Source organism: Ascaphus truei, chromosome 17, assembly GCF_040206685.1.
Source record: "Ascaphus truei isolate aAscTru1 chromosome 17, aAscTru1.hap1, whole genome shotgun sequence".
Lineage (NCBI taxonomy): Eukaryota > Metazoa > Chordata > Amphibia > Anura > Ascaphidae > Ascaphus > Ascaphus truei.
This window is the reverse complement of record NC_134499.1, coordinates 28,728,161-28,747,741: the sequence shown is the minus strand read 5'-3', so window position 1 is coordinate 28,747,741 and position 19,581 is coordinate 28,728,161. Positions and strand designations below refer to the sequence as shown.

The following is a 19,581-nucleotide window of genomic DNA, read 5'->3' as shown; positions in this document are numbered from 1 at the left end:
TACATCAGGACTTGCTGTCAATCGTGGATCACCATCCCAATGTGAGTCTATTCCAGTTTGTCCACCATATTGGATTTCAGTTACAATAATCATTCCGTTTCTACTGATGTTTATAATACTGGTCACCAGCAGGTGTTAAATATTATTGTATCCTTACCTCAGTGCTTCGTGGGATTACAGTCTACCAGTTTACATCTTTCGGAATTATTTGTTATCTATACATATTGGGTTAATTCCGTTTTTCAATATTTATTCTGTTTTTTGCTGTTTTCTATTGAGCACCATACAACATATTCTTCATATATATCAATACAATCCACACAATAAGTAATTCGCTAAGTTGACAATCAATCTGTTCTCCTGTAATCAACCGGCAAAGATTCGGCTCGGGGTTCACTAAATGGCTGTCAGTGCAGCAGAAGAGGACTAAAGATGTAAAGTTCTGTGGGGAAGATCATGTGACCAGGCAGTCACTAGATACAATTGGTGCACTGCTAGAGAGGGGGCAGGGTTCAATAAAAGGGGTGTGCCAGAGCCTGTTTCAGAAGAGGAACGGGATGTGTCTTGGTAAATGGTTGCTAGAGAAACAAAAATGCGTGTTACATTATAATACATTAAAAATATAATTCAGAGTGGTTGAAAAAACAAACTGCAAGTATTTTCTCATCGTACAGAACTGATTAACAAAAAAAATTAAATAAACAAACATGTAGAATATGGCTTGGTCTGCAGCTTTAAAGGTGAAATTACTATTCTTATGTTCCCTCACTCAACTTAACCCAACCAATGCCGGTCACAAGCCCGTATGAAAGAAATGGGAAGTGTTGGTTCCCGTGGCGACAGAACTGGAAAATTAGCAAAGAACCCAATGGCAGGACAACAATTACGAAGCGTGGAAACACTAGAGGACGTATTGAACATCCTGCCGCTGGCCTCTACAACGCATCACTTCCTAGTTTGTAGAAGATGACGCAATGTCGTTTACGGAAAATGCCTACCTCACTCAAACTTGATTATTTCATTTTCACACAGGTCCACTTTTTGCCAACATACATTTACAATAGGAAACGTACAGTAGCTAATTTTTGCCTTGCCACATTCAGAGTTGTTGTATAGAGAAGGAAGAAATCTTCTCCAGATGTATTTGACCCAAACCCTTACGGAATACAATCCCGAATGCAACGTTTCAGCTCTGTTTTATGATGAATAAAAACACTAGCACATCTCACGCGCTACCTTTGAGGATCAGTTCAAATCCCCTTCAAGCTCTGTGTCATACTTTGTGGGAACACTGATGAAGTGGAGCAAGGCCGTTCACAGGAATATATTGATTTTTTAAATCAGAGTATGTTCAATATAAGTGCAGCAACTATTTTTTTTTTTTTTTTTTTGAAACATGTATTTTTTGCTATTGTTAAATGCAGCTTTAGAATATTGTGCGCTAGATGGAGACAAAGGTCTGATGTCATTCCCATGCATCAAGACAGAGAACAAATATCTAAAAAAAAAATATACGTGCACACTGCTCCTCCCAAAAAAGCGGTCCTTTCACTCAATGCGCCTGCAGAACAAAGACAGAACCACCATTTCTGAAAGAGATTTCAAATCAGTCAACCAATTGCAACTCATTGTTTCATGCATAACTTAATTAGCTAAATAATTTGCAGAGTTGCATAGTGTAGGAAAGTGGAAATATGAAAAGTGACATGTCCTTTTAATTTTGACAGGCCAAATGGATTCAAAGGATTTAAGTAGTACGCTAAGTATTCTTAGCAAAGTGCTGGCAAGTGTTCAACAAGCATGCAAGAACATGTTGCCAATTATAAATCACTGCAAGATTATCAGCCACTATTTTTTTTTCCTGGAGACATAAGTAAGCTTATTAATACAAGTGTCTGGTATAGAGGAATAGCACTACACTAAGAACACAATGTACATGTGTACTAGCTACCAAAAGCTAAATAAGAAGCATTTCTTCTTACAGGATTGAGTGATTAGCAGAAAATCAAATCATAAAGTTAAATGATAATGTGTATAGCAGGTTTTTCTCTAAGTATTTAGTTTAGGATTTACCAACCATGCATAATGGGATGGCCATATTTACAGGGCTACTGCATTAGACCCCTTCCAGGGCCTGGGACAATACCTTACAGCCTATAGAAGTGAATGAGCTATAAAAAAAAAAAAAGTTGCCTTCGAGTACTACTAATTAAAACAAGGTTCAATGGGTCATATCTTTCTCTATTAAAAACATTGAAATTATAACGAATTGAAAAACTGGCAAATAAAGCTGCTAAAAACAGCAGGACAGCACAAAAACAAGTATTTAAAAAAAATTATATCCACCAAAAAAAAAAACAACCACACGCAGACTTTATTTGATTATGAATATTGTATAACGGATGATTTTATGTGAGGATGCATGCATGAAAATGTATACGGAATACACAGAACAGCTACAATGAGTGAACAAGCACTAAACAAAGGGCCGTATTCACCACCATGTTATTTTCCATAGAATCCCCCAAGATGAAACTCAAAATCACTCCCAAATTCATTGATAGCACCATGCAAGATAAACAAAATACAAGGGACAAAGCAGTCAATTGTAAGCAATTTTTGCCAGACAATACAATCAGTTCCACTGATATATTAAGGCCCACACATGTGAAATAAAATGTAAATATGGAAACTTCCCATAGCCATCCTGCTATACATTTAGCCTAAAGCCAGGAACAATAAAATATTACACCTAATGGGAGGGAAATGAACAGACCCAGCCCACAAACTCCACAGCAAAATTAATGAGCCCCAAGAGAATTCTATGTTTATGTACCATGTCCTCAGTTTTAATAATGCATAGGGTACGAGCAGCCCAGTGTATTGACCTATCAAATATGAATACAATATCAGTTTAAATAATGCACGCAACAAAACATTGCAAATGAAGTCAATTTATTGTTTGATAAGTTTTTAAAAATTGAAGTCACTGTTATATTTGCCTGCGTTTCATCCATATTTGTCAACTACTGTTTATTTTAAACTGAATAGATACCTCTCAAAATGTTTAACTGTGAATAAAATGCATGCATACTACATGACAAATTACAGAACTTTTAGCACCACACCGATATAGATAAAAAAACATTTACAGTAAAAACTGCAGGTGATAGAAAGAGCTGGCATTAATTATCAGTAAGGCCTTGATTATACCAAGTGCTACAAGGCAGCAGCGCTATTCTGTGACGTCACCCAGCGCTGCCGCCGAGCAGCATCTTGATTATACCAGGGAGACAGGGCAGAAGGCGTGGCCATGAGCGGTTCGCCCTCATCGGCTGAACCGCACACGCGACATGGCAGTCGCCAGAAAATAACCAATGTTGCAGTCTCTTCCCCAGTCGTCCACTTTGCAGTACAGCGCGCCGCGACCTTCACCAGCGGTACGAGCACTTTCATTGGATTTTTGCTACTTGTTTTGGCGACGCCGCGTGCGTTTTTCGCTATAATCACGGCCTAAGAATCTAAAATCAAGAAAATAACATCAATGGTTTATTAACAGTGCAAGAATTAATGCATTTGCTGGTGTGCTCAGAATCAATTAAACAAAGTAAAAAATATCAAAAGATTGTTGTCATTAATTTGGAGCAACACCAGAATGCATTAATTGCCTTCTACACATTTTACTGGCCATAATATCTGTCCAAGTTCAGAACATTCTAAGGTGTCATATTGGGGTATGCACCCAGCCCTCGATTTAATGTATAACTTGTTATACATACTGTATCATGAAAAATGATATTTGTTTTGTGCGTTTCCTGTGTCAACAACTGTTTTTAACTTTTGTTAATAGATATTTACGTTCCTGTAATCAGACGCCGCAATCACGTGAATGTTACGCGGAGCGGTCACGTGATCGTGATGTGCCAGATGGCCAGGGGCTTTCTGGTGTTGTGGGCCTTCCAGCACTCAACGGGTTAATCTATAGTAATACCCCCGTTTCCAGTCAGCCATTATACTTCATTCAATGTCACATTTATTCAGTGAAAGGGGATTTTACATTAAGACTAGAAATGTGGTTATTAAATAGCTAATCCGTGTCTTATAAAGCATGGAAATTACTTATTGCATTAAATTGAACATCTTATATTAGATTATATTAAATTTGCTAGCCTAATTGAACATCTCTGACGTAGCAAGAATTTGAATCACATTCATTATTGTAATCATAGGTAGCATGAATACCCTTAATTCATAATTAAATTAAACACTGGAATGTAATGATTTCCCCTGAAAGATTACAATAGTTAACAAATTCAGAGCAGTTTGTATACCAGGACTATCAGGCTCCCAGTCAAAGGCACCTAGTCTTAGGCTATAACAGTGTGTGTAGTGCAATAATGTTTTATTCCATAAACATCAACGTTTCGGTCCCAATACAGGACCTTACTTGACATCGGACTGAAATGTTGAGGTTCATGTAACTGGTGACTGAGGTTCTGGCACACAATAACTTCTGGTTGAAGAGAATATCACCTGCCGGTGCTCAGGGACAAGAAGGGACAATCCTGCAAAGTCCCCAGGGGTTCACATGTAGAAGGCAAAATCCAGGCACACGGAATTCAATATAGCAAAAGTATTCAGCAAAAAAGAACCCAAGTTTCGACTGCCACGCAGTCTTTGTCAAGGTGAGAACTCTAAAACATTATTTTACTAAATTGGAAGTCTCCTGCGAGCACCTACAATACTTGCATAATATGGTCAAATTGAATATCAGACCGCCGAGGACAGTAGTTTAAGTTACAAGAGTGCAGCAGATCTGCATTCATTAAAAACACATACACACAATTTGTTGAGCATGCTGGTTTATATTTTTGATCCATATGCATCTTAGATATCCCCGGGCCTCATTTTTTACTGTTGAAATGACGGCACATATCCTTTCATTAGCGTCTTTACATGGCAGCTCTGTATGCCGTCAAAAGGGATTACATAAATTCACAAGTAGCGACACCCGACAATTTAGTGTAAACAAAGTGTTTATTTAAACCATATAATACCAGATAAGCTGATGTTTTCATCTCCAGATGACCTTATTCAAATGAACCTTCTACAGAAAGTCACTTTGTCGCCTGAAACATCATGATTTCTAGTATTGTTTTAAGAAAAAAGAAAAAAACACTTTCTTTTACACAATATTGACCATATACACCAAGGGAGGGTCCACCAAAGAAGACTGTCCGCACACTTGCAACCCGCTTGGGAGACTGAGCTGTCAGTGATGCCCATTACATGTACTTTAAATAGGGTTATGCAAGGCATTGTAGGCCACGACCTCTGAAAGCAGGGCGGTGACTGACAGCTGTGCCTCCGAGGGGGCGTGCAGTCTCTGCTCTCTGCAAATGAAAGCCACTAATTTAAAAAGGGATCCCAGGTGACCTGTGGAGGCCAACAAAAACACATTGAACAGCTGTTGCATGTTCAGCACGAACATGGCAAAATGCAGGTAACAGACAAAAGTCCAGTTGCTTGAAGTCGATTGACATTTTAGGGCTGTGCTCCTCTGGCAAGGGTGGGAAGAAGCGATTGACTTGCCTACAAACTATTCGTGTTAGACATTGGAATTTCTAACTTGCACCATTGCCAAGGTGTCAACATTGGCTCTGTCTATTATATGACATCAACAATATCGCCTTACACTCAAATGGTAGGAGAGTATCAATCGCTGCACATTTAACAGACAATGGGGGTTAGTCAGTAAGCTGTGATAGTGCCGATCAGCACTATGGCATGGAAACCCATTGACATCAATGAAAGTTTCGGTGTGATATAGTGTCCCATTGGGCACTATCACTATTTAAGGAAGAACCCCCATTGTGTCAAACGTGCAGCTATGGATAACAAGAAATCGGTGTGCGTATAGACACACACACACTTTACTTTTATAGCACCATCCATATACACTGCACAACACAACTATAAAATCGGCAACAAAGTAACATGGGATGTAATACAAAATGGGAATAAGTGCTTCAAACATAAAACTTAGACAGTAGAGGGGGTTTCATGTAGCGTGTGCTTGGGTAAGGGGTGTTAACGCAAGGAGTGAATATATTGGAGCTACAGACATTCTTCTGGGGCAATCCCTCCTAGAACCAAAATTAACCAATTCCAGTAACATATTTAAAGGGTCTTATCTGGGTGATAAATAACTTTATGCCAATCTGACAAGTATTTTATATTTATTATTTAACATAAGACAGGAGGGGTTTGAATTCTTCTGGCTGCATCGCGCTGCGCATACTAAAAGTGCACACGACGGAGCCAATGCATTTGTTTTGATGCGATGTCGCGTCGCTGTCACTATAAGCGCAGCCTAAGGTTCCAAATACATACATACATACGGGTCCCATCTCCCCTCCGTAGCGGGTGGGGGAAGGCTGCAGGGAGACTGGGTTGCCGGAGCTCCGCGGCATATCCAGCAAGCGGGGGCCGCCATCTTCAATGCCCGGCACATGCACAGTAGGGCAGTAGCTGCGGCGGCCATATTAGGTGGCTCCGCAAGAGCCGCAGGGGACTACAAGGCTCCTCTAGGGCAAGCACCACGTGGAGCAGCACAGCCAATAGGGATGAAGGATCCACGTAAGGCTGCGTCCACGCTGCCGCTGACCGCGCACAATCAATTTAAGTCTGTCCGGCCATGCTCACGCAGCGTACACATACGCTCGCGGGCTCTGGGCACTTGCCGAGACAGATTAAATGGACTGAGGCGCGCTGAGGGGTCACATGACCTCCTCAGCCAATCAGCACGTCACTGTTTAGGCCATGTACCGCCTAACCCCCACCCCCCTGGAAACTTTGCAGGACAGTCCAACGCTCATGCTTGGAGAGTTGGTGATTTCACCACTCGCAAGCATGAGGGCGGTCCGCGGCATGGGCGACGCAGCCGAAGGCAGAGCAGTGGAGTTTGGCGCGAAATACAGCAGAACGCCATTAGGGAGCAGGACGACAAGGGGTGAGGAAATGTTCAGGGTGCCAGTAGCCCCTGAACTAGGCCAGATCTTTCCACAGGTCCCAGCTAGGCCACGACCCTCTGTAGCTTGTTGTGCTGTAGGGAAGGCCCCCAGATAGGGACGCTTCTCCAATAACATACACAGTGTTCGTGCACCGGTGACGTCATGCACCGGTGACTGACGTCACGCGGTGAGCTGCGGCCTGGGAACAGACCACAGGCACCCTAAGAAACATTAAGGGTTTCCCTCCAGCTGGAGGTCCCTCAAGAGGCGGACGCCTCCGGTACAGAGAGTGAGAGGATCAGACTGACCCCGCGTCGTGGGATCACAGAGCGGTTCAGCGAATCCACCATTTCCAAGTTGGCTTGGTCTGGCCTAAGACCAGGACGGTACCCACGTGCACCAACGACACACACTGGCGAAGCGCTACTCCACATACACTTTGGGTGGGCCTGGCTCTGTGGACAATGGGGTGGTTAGGTGACCAGGGCACCCTCAGTACTTTGGGGGTTCCACCGGGGTGGGGTATATTGTATGGGTACTGTATTGTGGGGGCCTTTTATGGTTGTGTTATCTAGTTATGTGTCAGTAAATATAAGTTAGTTATACCAGTGTGTGTATCCTTATTCACTGACTGTATTGGTTCCTGTGAGGGGATTTCCTGCAGCGATAGGATCCCTCCCAGGTGGAGGTGCTGTATCCAGAAAGAACGCGATCACCCCAGGCTCCCAGTGGCGGCGGATTAGGCCTCCTGTATGCCAAACAGTTACTCAGCAGGTGTAGCTCCCCGAGTCATGGGGATACATATATTTATAAAATGTTTTACCAGGAAGTAATACATTGAGAGTTACCTCTCGTTTTCAAGTATGTCCTGGGCATAGAGTTAACAAATAACGAATTATGTTCATATTGTGCATACACACTGCCAGAAACATACATGCGCGCGCACATACATACATATACACACACACACATATTTGTGCATGTATGTTTCTGGCAATGTGTATGCACAATATGAACATAACGAATGTGTGTACCATATGAACATAGCATAATGAATTACTGTATATATATCCACATAATTACATGAAGACAACAGACTGACGAAAGTAGACAGTGACACACACACACACACACACACAGTGACACACACACACACCGTGACAGTGACAGTGACAGAAACACACACACACACACACACACACACACACGGGAGTGACACACACGGGAGTGACACACACGGGAGTGGACAGTGACAGAAACACACACACACGGGAGTGACACACACGGGAGTGGACAGTGCCCCCCGCACTCGCTCCCCCTGTGTGACGCACCTGGACCCGCTGGAGGTAGGAGGCCGGCACGTAGCCCGTGTCCCCGCTGCTGCAGCGGCTCGCCAGCCACCAATGCTGGTTACTCCTCTCCAAGATCAGGAAACTCTCCCCGATAGCGAACTGCAGCGAGTTGGGCTCCGGGGAGCGGAAGGCGTACAGGGAGTGGTACATGACCGCTGTGCAGGGAAGGGGGGATCCCCTCCTCCGCCTCACAGGCCGCGGGAGGGGGGTGTGACCGAAAAGGCGGGAATCTGCCGAACCGTACCGGAGGTGTCAGGGGGAGCGCGCGCGTGCGGGGATCCTGCTGCGCGCGCAATACAAGCGCGTGACACGTCCGCCCGCGCGCGAGAATTGTGACAGCGGGGAAGGAGCGCGCGAAGCAGGCCCCGCCTTCCTCTCCTCTCTCTCTTTAGGGAGACGTCATGAGACGTCACTGTGTGACAGTCTGACGCGAGCTCCCTCAGTGTCTTGATTTAGGCCGTCACTCACTGGGAGGCAGTCTCATCTTCTGAAAGTCTTATTCAATGAGTGGCAGTCTCATTTTCTGGGAGACAGTCTCATCCAATGAGTGGCAGTCTTATTCAATGAATGGCAGCCTAATTTTCTGAAAGTCTTATTCAATGAGTGGCAGTCTCATATGGCAGCCTAATTTTCTGAAAGTCTTATTCAATGAGTGGCAGTCTCATTTTCTAGGAGACAGTCTCATTTTCTGAAAGTCTTACTCAATGAGTGGCAGTCTCATTTTCTGGGAGACAGTCTCATCCAATGAGTGGCAGTCTTATTCAATGAATGGCAGCCTAATTTTCTGAAAGTCTTATTCAATGAGTGGCAGTCTCATATGGCAGCCTAATTTTCTGAAAGTCTTATTCAATGAGTGGCAGTCTCATTTTCTAGGAGACAGTCTCATTTTCTGAAAGTCTTACTCAATGAGTGGCAGTCTCATTTTCTGGGAGACAGTCTCATCCAATGAGTGGCAGTCTTATTCAATGAATGGCAGCCTAATTTTCTGAAAGTTATTCAATGAGTGGCAGTCTCATTTTCTAGGAGACAGTCTCATTTTCTGAAAGTCTTACTCAATGAGTGGCAGTCTCATTTTTTGAAGAAAAAAAACAGTCATCCAATGAGTGGCAGTCTTATTCAACAAGTGGCAATCTTATTTTCTGCACAACAGTCTCATCCAAGTGGTGGCAGTCCAATTTTCTGAGGCAGTCTCATTCATTTGTTGGCCTTTTTCTCCAATGAGTGGCAGTCTCATTCAGGCAGACAGTCTCACATATTGGTAGGCAGTCCCACATTCTGTAGGTGGCCCTTTTACCCAAATGAAGGAACTATTCTTTGGGAGTGAGTTTCACTCAATAGAAGGCAGTCTAATTTAGCTGAAGCCAGTCTACCTATCTTATCTACCTACCTTAATGGAAGGCAGTCTCATTCAATGGAAGACAATCCCCTGCCATAAAAAAGCAGTCAATAGAAAGACGTCTCATTTACCTGCTGACAGTCTTACTCAATGAAAGGCCATCTTAATGTGTTATCCTAGTTTGGATGCGGTCTAACACAGCAGTAAATTGAGGGTATTCATCTTTTCCTTTGTGTTTGTCCCATCCACCAAAAATAGAGGAGGGGGGGGAGTCTAAGGCTGAGTCCATAGAAGGCACGTTCGTGCTGAGCCGTACGGACGCTCCGCGCTGAGCCCCTGCATCCTCCATGAGGATGTCTTTAGAGGGGGCTCACGCGAGCGTCCGCAGGCGTGCTGAGGCGCTGGATTTTTCAGCCGACAGCCAGACTGTTTTTCAGAGCGCTGTCGGCTGAAAACATCCAATCAGCGCGGAGCAGCGTCAACGTCACGGCGCCGTGACGTTGACGTCGGTGCATCGCGGGCGATTGGCCCAGCGACGTCACTGCCCCGCCTCCCGATCGCGCCCGCTGGCTCGCCTGCATGGGCATGAAATCGCGCAGATTTCAGCAGGCGAGCCTCAGCATCAGCGTGCCTCAGCCCTGCTAACCCCTCTATGGCCCCAGCCTAAGGCTGTGTCCCTGCTGGTGCTGAGCGTGCTGTGAGCTTGGCGCTTGCCGTTTTTACTTCTCGTACTCGTTTTGTAGGCGTCCACGCTCACGCGGTGTGCGCGCGCACGCATGCTCTCCCAAACTTGTCGCTTGAGACAAAAAAAATGTGACTTTGAAGCATGCTCAACATGCCCCCAAAGCGGGGACGCTGCCTGAGGCTCCTTCTATACTGGTGCCTGTGCTACGCCATGCGCGCGCACGGCAGTTATAGATGGCTGAGGTTAGTACAAGGGCCGCACGCGCGCACGGCAGGGAACGTGGAGCCGACAGTCAGCAGGGAAGACCAGAAAATAAAGATTTTGCGTCGCTACCGCCGATGAAATGTGTGTGTGTGTGTGTGTGTGTGTGTGTGTGTGTGTGTGTGTGTGTGTGTGTGTGTTTGTGTGTGTGTGTGTGTGTGTGTGTGTGTGTGTGTGTCAATGAGTGCACAAATTAAAAAAATATATTTATTCAACTTTTTTTTTCTTTAAAAAATCTTATTTAAACCATTATTTCACTCACACAATCCACACACACCACACACACTCACACACTCACACTCACACTCACACACTCACACTCACACACTCACACACTCACACACACTCACACACACTCTCACACACACACTCACACTCTCACACACACACTCACACAGTATAGAACGGGCCTAAGCTGATGTCCTAATTGCTATTGAATTCTATTACGAGCATCTGCGTTTAGTGAATCCGGGTTTCTGCGTCAACGCCAAACACGAAGAAGTGTGTGTTCTGGCGGATTGCATTATGACTCGAAAGTACTTCAATACTTCAAGGCAGGAGGAACATTTTCAATGTTCTCAAATTGTCTTGAAACACAGGCCCCTTCATCAGCAGGGGGTTTGAAAAACTGTTCTGTGCAATAGCAGTGACACAGAGTGGCCAGTCTGCAAAATGACAGTTACTATGCACCCAAGATTTCTGTATTAAAATCGTTATATATGTTCAATAGGGTTAAAAGCTGTGTTTGCACATTTAAAATGCAGCAATCTGCAGCTCAATCCCATTACATTGTAAACTCAACTTGGCTTCCAAAGACATTACTCAGACATTACTGTGCATTAAACCAGTTATGTTTAATCAACAATTGATGTTGACATGTTTCAAAAAAAAAAAAAAAATTATAATGGACATATAGGTATATACATGATTATTCTTAATTGTTACCTGTTAATGGTCATACACGTTAGTGAATATAAAGGGTATCTGTTATCAGGTATGATTTGCATGTGGATCGTGTTGATTATTAATATGCTACTAAAAGCATTCCTGAGGAAATGTAGCAAACGTTTAACTTCGATATATAGTTTTATTTATTCACAAGTATCTGACACTACTTAAGAAAAATCAACACTTTGGTGGCAAAAATAAATAATAATAAAAAATTTACGTCCCTGGGTGGGCTTGAACCACCAACCTTTCGGTTAACAGCCGAACGCGCTAACCAATTGCGCCACAGAGACGCGACACGTTCAGGCACAGTTAATAAGTTCTATGAATGTATGTAAAGATGTGTTTGTTAACAGTCACACTGTAGATAGTAATAGTTAAGACAGCTATTTTTATACACTGTAATTTCAGTATTGAAGGATAGAGAATAAATATCCGAATAACATACTAGGTGGGTGTTGTGCATGAGTATCAGGCTGAGTGTGAGGCGGTTGGTGTATGAATAAAAAGCTTCAGGTGGAGAAATCCTGAAAAAATGACATTGTGACTGTTGTAACAAGAGATAGAGAGTTAATCCATGGGGTAAAAGATCACCACACCAGAAGCAGTGCATGCTCAGATATAGTATAATAGAGAATAAGAACCGACATCTCATAGCTGCCGAAATAGCTCAGTTGGGAGAGCGTTAGACTGAAGATCTAAAGGTCCCTGGTTCGATCCCGGGTTTCGGCAAAGGGCTTCAATTTTTCTTTTTTTTTTTTTAATATACTTTTAAACAGGCATGTACTGTGTACATACTCTTTGTGTATAATGTACTATGTCCTTGTTTTTGTCATGGCAAAGAAAAAAGAAAAAAAAAAAAAATATATATATATTAAATGGAAAAAAGGTATCACCTAATACTAAAGTACACATTTATTCTGCACTAATTATCTGCGCTCTTCCTCCCCACCCCCCTCTAGTGGTGCTGCGGGGGACACAGCGCGCTCAAACCCCCACACTCTCCCCGTTACCAGAGCAGAAGGCAACAGGGAACGGTAACGCGCGTGTGTGTATGCGTGCGCACTCAGAGCTCTTCCTTTCTCCTCTTCCCCTTCCCCCCCTCCCCCTGGCGGTGCTGCGTGGGACGCGGCGCGCTCAACCCCCCCCCCCCCCGTGCCGGAGCAGGAGCTGTGAGAGGCGACAGGGCACGGTAACGTCTGTGGGTGTCAGCGGCGACTCCTCCTACTGGAAGCTGGCAACACTTATGGCCTCTTCTGCCAGGATTGATGTAGCTTCCGTCACCACTGACGTCCGTCTCAATCAAATGCATTCACGCCGCTAAAGACGTTTCACTTCCAAAAAGGAAGGCCCTTTACTGCCCACACGTCCCCGGTAGCCCGACCGTAGCTTATCCCCCCTACCAGGCAGTGTTTCTGGGCTTGCTGGCCCCCAGGTGATCAGGATTGCAGGAGGGGCTTGCTGGCCCCCAGCTGATCAGGACTGCAGGAGGGGCTCGCTGGCCCCCAGGTGATTAGGACTGCAGGAGGGGCTCGCTGGCCCCCAGGTGATTAGGACTGCAGGAGGGGCTGGCCCCCCGGTGATTAGGACTGCAGGAGGGGCTGGCCCCCCGGTGATTAGGACTGCAGGAGGGGCTTGCTGGCCCCCAGGTGATCAGGACTGCAGGAGGGGCTGGCTGGCCCCCAGGTGATCAGGACTGCAGGAGGGGCTCGCTGGCCCCCAGGTGATCCGGACTGCAGGAGGGGCTCGCTGGCCCCCAGGTGATCAGGACTGAAGGAGGGGCTCGCTGGCCCCCAGGTGATCAGGACTGCAGGAGGGGCTCGCTGGCCCCCAGGTGATCCGGGCTGCAGGAGGGGCTGGCTGGCCCCCAGGTGATCCGGACTGCAGGAGGGGCTCGCTGGCCCCCAGGTGATCAGGACGGCAGGAGGGGCTCGCTAAGCGTCCTTACTTTTTTCCCAAGCCTGAGATCTTTCGATAAAATAGCTAATAAAAAAATCTCACGTGTGAGCACATTCACATGTCTCAGACAGGTCTGCCACCCTGCCTTTCCCCATTATCTCTTAGCATACAATGCTTCCACTGCAGCCAGGGATTCTGGGTAATGACATGCAAATGAGCACACAGTCTCACCTTTTGCTTAACCATTTTAACATGGACCCATATGAGCTTGTGCCTGCCGTATTACACAACTTTTCAGCACAGCCTGGGTTAAAGAAGTGCAGAGCCAGTAACCCTACTCAAAGACAGCTATTTCGACCTTTTGGGTGCAAGGTTGGTTATACTGTCTTTGCAATAAAATAGCTAAAATAGCTGAAACACTTATCTTGGCTACTGAAAGATAATGTTCAATGATAACTTAACAGGTCTGCGTCTAATACAAAGGAGGTTTCATTTGTTAACACTCTGTAATATAGCGTTTGCCCTCAACATATTTTCCACAGACTTTGTGCCATAGATATGTCAGCAGATCTTTGTATTCTGCTGGAAACAAGGACAAATGTATTTATACAACAAGCGACAGAGAAGCCCAATGCCACTTCCAATATGACAAAAATACACAGTAAAATACTTATATATTCTCTTGAAAAGGGGCCATTTAGTTTAACCCTTTGACCAAAGCATTGTAAGCCTGTGAGCCACGACAAGGCAGAACCTGTTCACAGGTCCGAACACTACCAGATAAAATACTAGTATACCTCTATTAGGATTAAAATTCTCATTTACCTCTATTTGGAGGGAGAAAGACCAACATTGGATCTATATCCTGTAAAATGAAAAGGAACCTGCTGACTTGGGAAGTGGCGAGCTTAAAACCTGGGAAGGAGGGGCCACTAACCGCCAACCGCTGAGACAGCTGAACATAAGTTAACAAACACACAGAACCCCAGCAAGCTCTTTTGGGAACCCCTGAGCCCCCCAATTGTATTTATAGGAAAAATCAGCCAAACATTAGGGGCCTTTCCTATTACCACTGGTCAGATTTATATTGCTAGTTACTCCGTCTGCATTCCATACACCTGTTAAGCTTCTTGAACACCTGTACTGCTTCATATTACAACGTACTGATGGGTGCCCACTTGTACCCATATAGATGCCCTCCTTGCTCTTTAACCCTTACGCTGCCAGAAGCCCGGCAAATTGGGTTACAAGACTTCATGGCCGCGTGAAAGGGTTAAACGCATCCTTGAGCCACAATGGTAAACCTAAAGTAAGATTTGCTTCCGTTGTAACCTTGTATCCCATTTGCCAATCCCTCAACAACTCTGCTGAGTTCCTTCTCTCTGGCCTTGTTAATAACAATCCAGCCGGGACTATATAGATGGCTGATCTCTGGCGCAGGGCAACTCTGTCATCGGAGCTGTGAGGTCACACGGAACAAAAGACACAAACATAGCAGACAATTCCTTGCCCTTGTCGTGGAATGGAACATTTTTACTGGCAAGTTACAATGCCGCCATTGTTTCTGTTTCCATTGGATTCTATACATCTAATCAGCACCTTCTTTTTCTGAAGGCTGCTCTGCGTCCTTTGCCCATTCCAGTCTGTTTCCATACGATAGTGCCCCGATCGGCACCATCGCAGTTTAATTAATAACTTCTCTATGTTTGATTGGACTACAACAGCGTCTGCATTAACCTCTGCGCCTATGTGTAGCAGAATGAGATTAATAATGCTGACATTGCGCGTTGCTGAAGCCTTTGTTTTTCTCTCTGAGACGCATGTGGAATGTCAATGTTATTTCACGCGGCCTGTCGGTGGGATATTAACAGAAGTGAGGAATAAATCACTGCTAGTGAAAAAGGTGTTCTGTATTAAACAGCTGTGATTCCTAGAAATCCCCCAGGACAAGAAATATGTGTGTGCTTGGCAGCAGCGGGCGGAGCAGAGGAGGGGCAGACTGCAGGTGCCGCTGTGCAACGTCCACTGCGTCCTTTAACCTTTGATCAGAGAAAAGAAAGCGCCTCAGCAAAATCATAACATGTCAACAAAACACCAGAGAAACCCAAACCTTTGCACTGAATGCTGACCCGGTTCACGGCTGCAGGCTGCATCACTCAGTCACTCACACTCACCAACTGCACTTATTTAGCAGGTGCTGGACCTGTTTTCTAGGTCCTGTGACAAAAAGTGGCGCTTAAGCGCTCCTATATAGAGTGCAGTTAAAGTGACGTGTTCTTATAACAATATTAAAACACAAAGAAGGTTTAAATATTCTATGTCCTGGAGCTATTACATACAGCACTACCTGTTGTACCGATTTCTGCCAGTGGTTGAAGTTCGGATCCTTCAGCTAATTAAAACCTCTGTGGGGCTGATAACCTATCTGATAATGATCAGCTGGTTATGGATGTGTGTATGTGTGTGTGGTTGTGTGTGTGTGTGTGTGTGTGTGTACATTTGCGTGCGTGTAGGGTTGCCAGGTGTCCAGTATTGAACCGGACTGTCCTGTATTTGGACACTGTCCAGTAAAAAATTAGATGTAATACTGGACATGTATGTGTCCGGTATTACCTCTTTGGATATAGAGACCTGACCGGCTTGGGGGGCCGTGGGATTTACGTCCAGAGAAGTAATATCGGTTCACACATACTGTACATGTCCAGTATTACCCAATATTCAATTTTTTACTGGCCAGTGTCAAAATACAGGACAGTCCGGTTCAATTGTTCTCCAATGCAACTACAACAAACATCACTGTGAAATGTTCAAAGAACTAGATTGGCCATCACTTGAATCTAGGCGCAAAGTGAATCTTTCCTGTCTTGCCTTCAAATACTTTCTGGGCAAGCTACCCGTCTATCTGAACAAGCTCCTCACCCCTACCACATGCAGCACTTATCATCTTCATCTGAGATCAGACTCCAAAAGACTGTTCATGGTCCTAAGGTTCAGCAAAGTATCTGGCCGCTCCTCCTTCTCTCAACGTGCACCGCAAAACTGGAACAATCTACCGGAGACTCTCACAGCCGCCACCAGTCTAAGTCTAAGTTCTTTCAAAACTAAAGCTGTCTCACATTTTAATCTGGTCTGTAACAGTTATATACACCTATAATATATATTATATTTAACTGTGCATGCAATGTCTTGTATATAATGTATAACCCTGTTCACTTATGTAACTATGTATTTGTAACCATGTATTTGTCATCATAACTCTATGCCCAGGACATACTTGAAAACGAGAGGTAACTCTCAATGTATTACTTCCTGGTAAAACATTTTATAAATAAATAAATACTGGACACCGGGTAACCCTATCATATGCTGAATAGGACTTCACCCCAAACCTGAACTGAAGCCCCTTGGTTCTTGAATTATTAGATTTATCCTCTTCCTGGGACATTTAAAGTACAGTAACCACTTCTCATGTCTTAATGATAGGCTCAGATCTCATGTTCATCGTGATCCTGGCGAGTAGGTTGCAGCATTTTTTCCTTAATTGAGAATTAACCCTTAATGTATCCATAAGAACAATGCCATGTAATTGGCCTTTTGTGCTTAGGGGCACCGAAAATGTAACCAGTAGTAGTAATAAATATAGTAAAGTAACCATGTATTGTAACAATTTCCTGGCTAGTTTTACCCATTTGATGGTTTACTGAAGCCAAAAAATAATTGTTTCAACTTAAGGAAGGGGGAGGGGGGAACGGGGGGATCACAATGAAATCATTTCCCTAGTGTCCCTGGCATCGTTTTATTTGCCCCTGCTTTGCCGTTTCCCTTCGCTGACACGTAACAGACGTGTTATTCTCTGAGAAAGTCTCCCTGTGACCGCATTGCTCTGAACTTTGAGCAAGGACCAGCGCAATGGAAATATTTTTCCTGTCAGTTCTTCCAAATACAGTGACTTTCACTGGGGAAAAGCACGGGGGGGTGTTTGGTGAGTCTGTGGCTATATAAGGCTGGACCTTCCAAAGTATTATATGTTATATCTGCCAGTGCAAAGCAGAGACCGATTAAGGCTGCGTCCATAGAGGGGGGGAGCAGTGCTGAACAGCGCTGACGCTGAGGCTCGCCTGCTGAAGCTGTGCGATTTCATGCACATGCAGGCGAGCCAGCGGGCGCGATCGGGAGGTGGGGGGAGGCGGGGCAGTGACGTCGCTGGGAAAATCGCCCGCGACGCACTGACGTCAACGTCACGGCGCCGACGTCACGGCGCAGTTACGTTAATGCTGCTTCGTGCTGATTGGATGTTTTCAGCCGACAGCGCGCTGAAAAACAGTTTGGCTGTCGGCTGAAAAATCCAACTCCTCAGCACGCCTGCGGACGCTCGCGTGAGCCCCCTCTAAAGACATCCTCATTGAGGATGCCGGGGCTCAGCGCGGAGCGTTCGCACGGCTCAGCGCTGCTTGTCCTTCTATGGACGCAGCCTAAGGCCACTCCTGCAATGCCAGTTTCAGGTGTGTTTCATGTAATTACGCTTTTATTTGTCTGCAGAGCTGGTGCAGCCAACTCCAGTCCTCAAGAGCTACGAAGGTCAGGTTTTCAGGATATCCCTGCTTCGGCCCAGGCAGTGCAGTCTTCGACTGAGCCACTGCTTGAGCCACCTATGCTGAAGCAGGGACATCCTGAAAAACTGACCTGTTGGTAGCTCTTGAGGACTGGAGTTGGCCGCCATGGTGTAGAGGATTCCACTGAGTTTACAACTGAACTTCTCCGTTGATGCTGTATAACATTTTACAGGGAACGCCCTAGGAGACGTCTTCGAGGTGCAACTTCTTCGAAGCAGGTTATATGGGGATATGCTGGTGTTCTTCTAAAGAAGGCAGTGAGATAATAAATCATGTTAGACATATGGGAGTTGTGCCAGGGTATTTGGCGCCCTGGGCGTGCCTTTAGGTTGCGCGCTGCTGCTCTGCCTCCCTCCCACCCCCCCACCACACACACCACATACACACACTTCACTTTCAGATTTTTTCTTTCTATCCAACTGAAAAATGTAAATGTTAGAGCTAATAGATTTTTTCTAACATTCAGACACACACCCCTCTCTCTCCGTTATTCTCTTCCCCCCTCTCTACCTGTTACCTTGGTTCCCCCCTCTCCCTGTAACTCTCCCCTTCTCTCTCCCTCCCCCCCTCTCTCCACTCTGCCCTTCTCCCCCTCCCTCCCTCTGTCATTCGCCCCCCTCTCTCCGTCATTCTTAGTTCCCCCTCTCTCTCTGGTTTTGGCTACTAATCTGCCCTGCCTAGCATGGAAGTCCTGGGATCAGTGCAGGCAGTGTTAGGCCCAATCCGGATTTTCCCCAGCAGTGAGCAGTTCCCTTGAGTGACAAGGGGGGGGGGGGTCAGACAAGGCCTGTGTTCTGTCTGCCCAATCCTAGGCTCAGACCTTAGACCCTCCCCCTGGGTACTTAAGGGGCTGCACATGTAAATGTAGTCAGTAGTCTCTCCCCTGAGAGAAACTGTCCCACGGAAGAGTGTGCACAGAGCTCTGTCCACCTTCCACCCCCCCCCCCCCTTAGGGGAGTGGGAGTGAGGACTATACCTCCTACTCTATCAGGGAGTAGGGGAAGAGTTAGGACCGACCCATGGGGCCCATGCCTGGGGGTTTGAGTCCAGGGACCATCTGAACGCTGAAGGCCAAGTGTATGCAGTGTATGCTGACTGTATGTAGTGTATGCTGACTGTATGCAGTGTATGCTGACTGTATGCAGTGTATGCTGACTGTATGCAGTGTATGCTGACTGTATGCTGTGTATGCTGACTGTATGCAGTGTATGCTGACTGTATGCAGTGTATGCTGACTGTATGCAGTGTATGCTGTGTATGCTGACTGTATGCAGTGTATGCTGACTGTATGCTGTGTATGCTGACTGTATGCTGTGTATGCAGTGTATGCTGACTGTATGCTGTGTATGCTGACTGTCTGCAGTGAGCTGAAGAATAAAGTTGTTCCAGTTGATAAAATAGAGTACAATCTATCAGGGAAAGTATCAGAGAGTTCTCCTGTGGTGAATGTCTCCGGCACTCCTAGAGCCTGCAA

The 19,581-nt window shown here is 45.4% G+C and overlaps 1 protein-coding gene and 1 non-coding gene across 6 annotated transcripts in view; one reads left to right on the top strand and one right to left on the bottom strand.

The window, feature by feature from the left end:
- The window catches only part of NCKIPSD (NCK interacting protein with SH3 domain), a 49,609-nt gene extending 40,918 nt beyond the window's left edge, over positions 1-8,691 (bottom strand). Inside the window, exons 1-2 of one of the 5 annotated variants that reach the window (XM_075574524.1) lie at positions 8,345-8,472; positions 7,620-7,761 (exon numbers count right to left, since the gene is read on the bottom strand). Coding sequence is in view for 3 of the 5 variants with exons in the window: in XM_075574520.1 (XP_075430635.1) it covers positions 8,345-8,515 (171 nt within the window). In the remaining 2 variants the exon portion in view is untranslated. Of the gene's footprint in view, positions 1-7,619; positions 7,762-8,344 lie in introns of all 5 variants that reach the window. The other 4 variants (XM_075574520.1, XM_075574522.1, XM_075574519.1 and 1 more) reach the window with 4 other exon arrangements.
- Positions 8,692-12,254: 3,563 nt separating this feature from the next.
- On the top strand, positions 12,255-12,327 carry TRNAF-GAA (transfer RNA phenylalanine (anticodon GAA)). The gene has a single exon. It is a non-coding gene; the product is annotated as a tRNA-Phe (tRNA).
- The last annotated feature ends 7,254 nt before the right edge of the window (positions 12,328-19,581 follow it).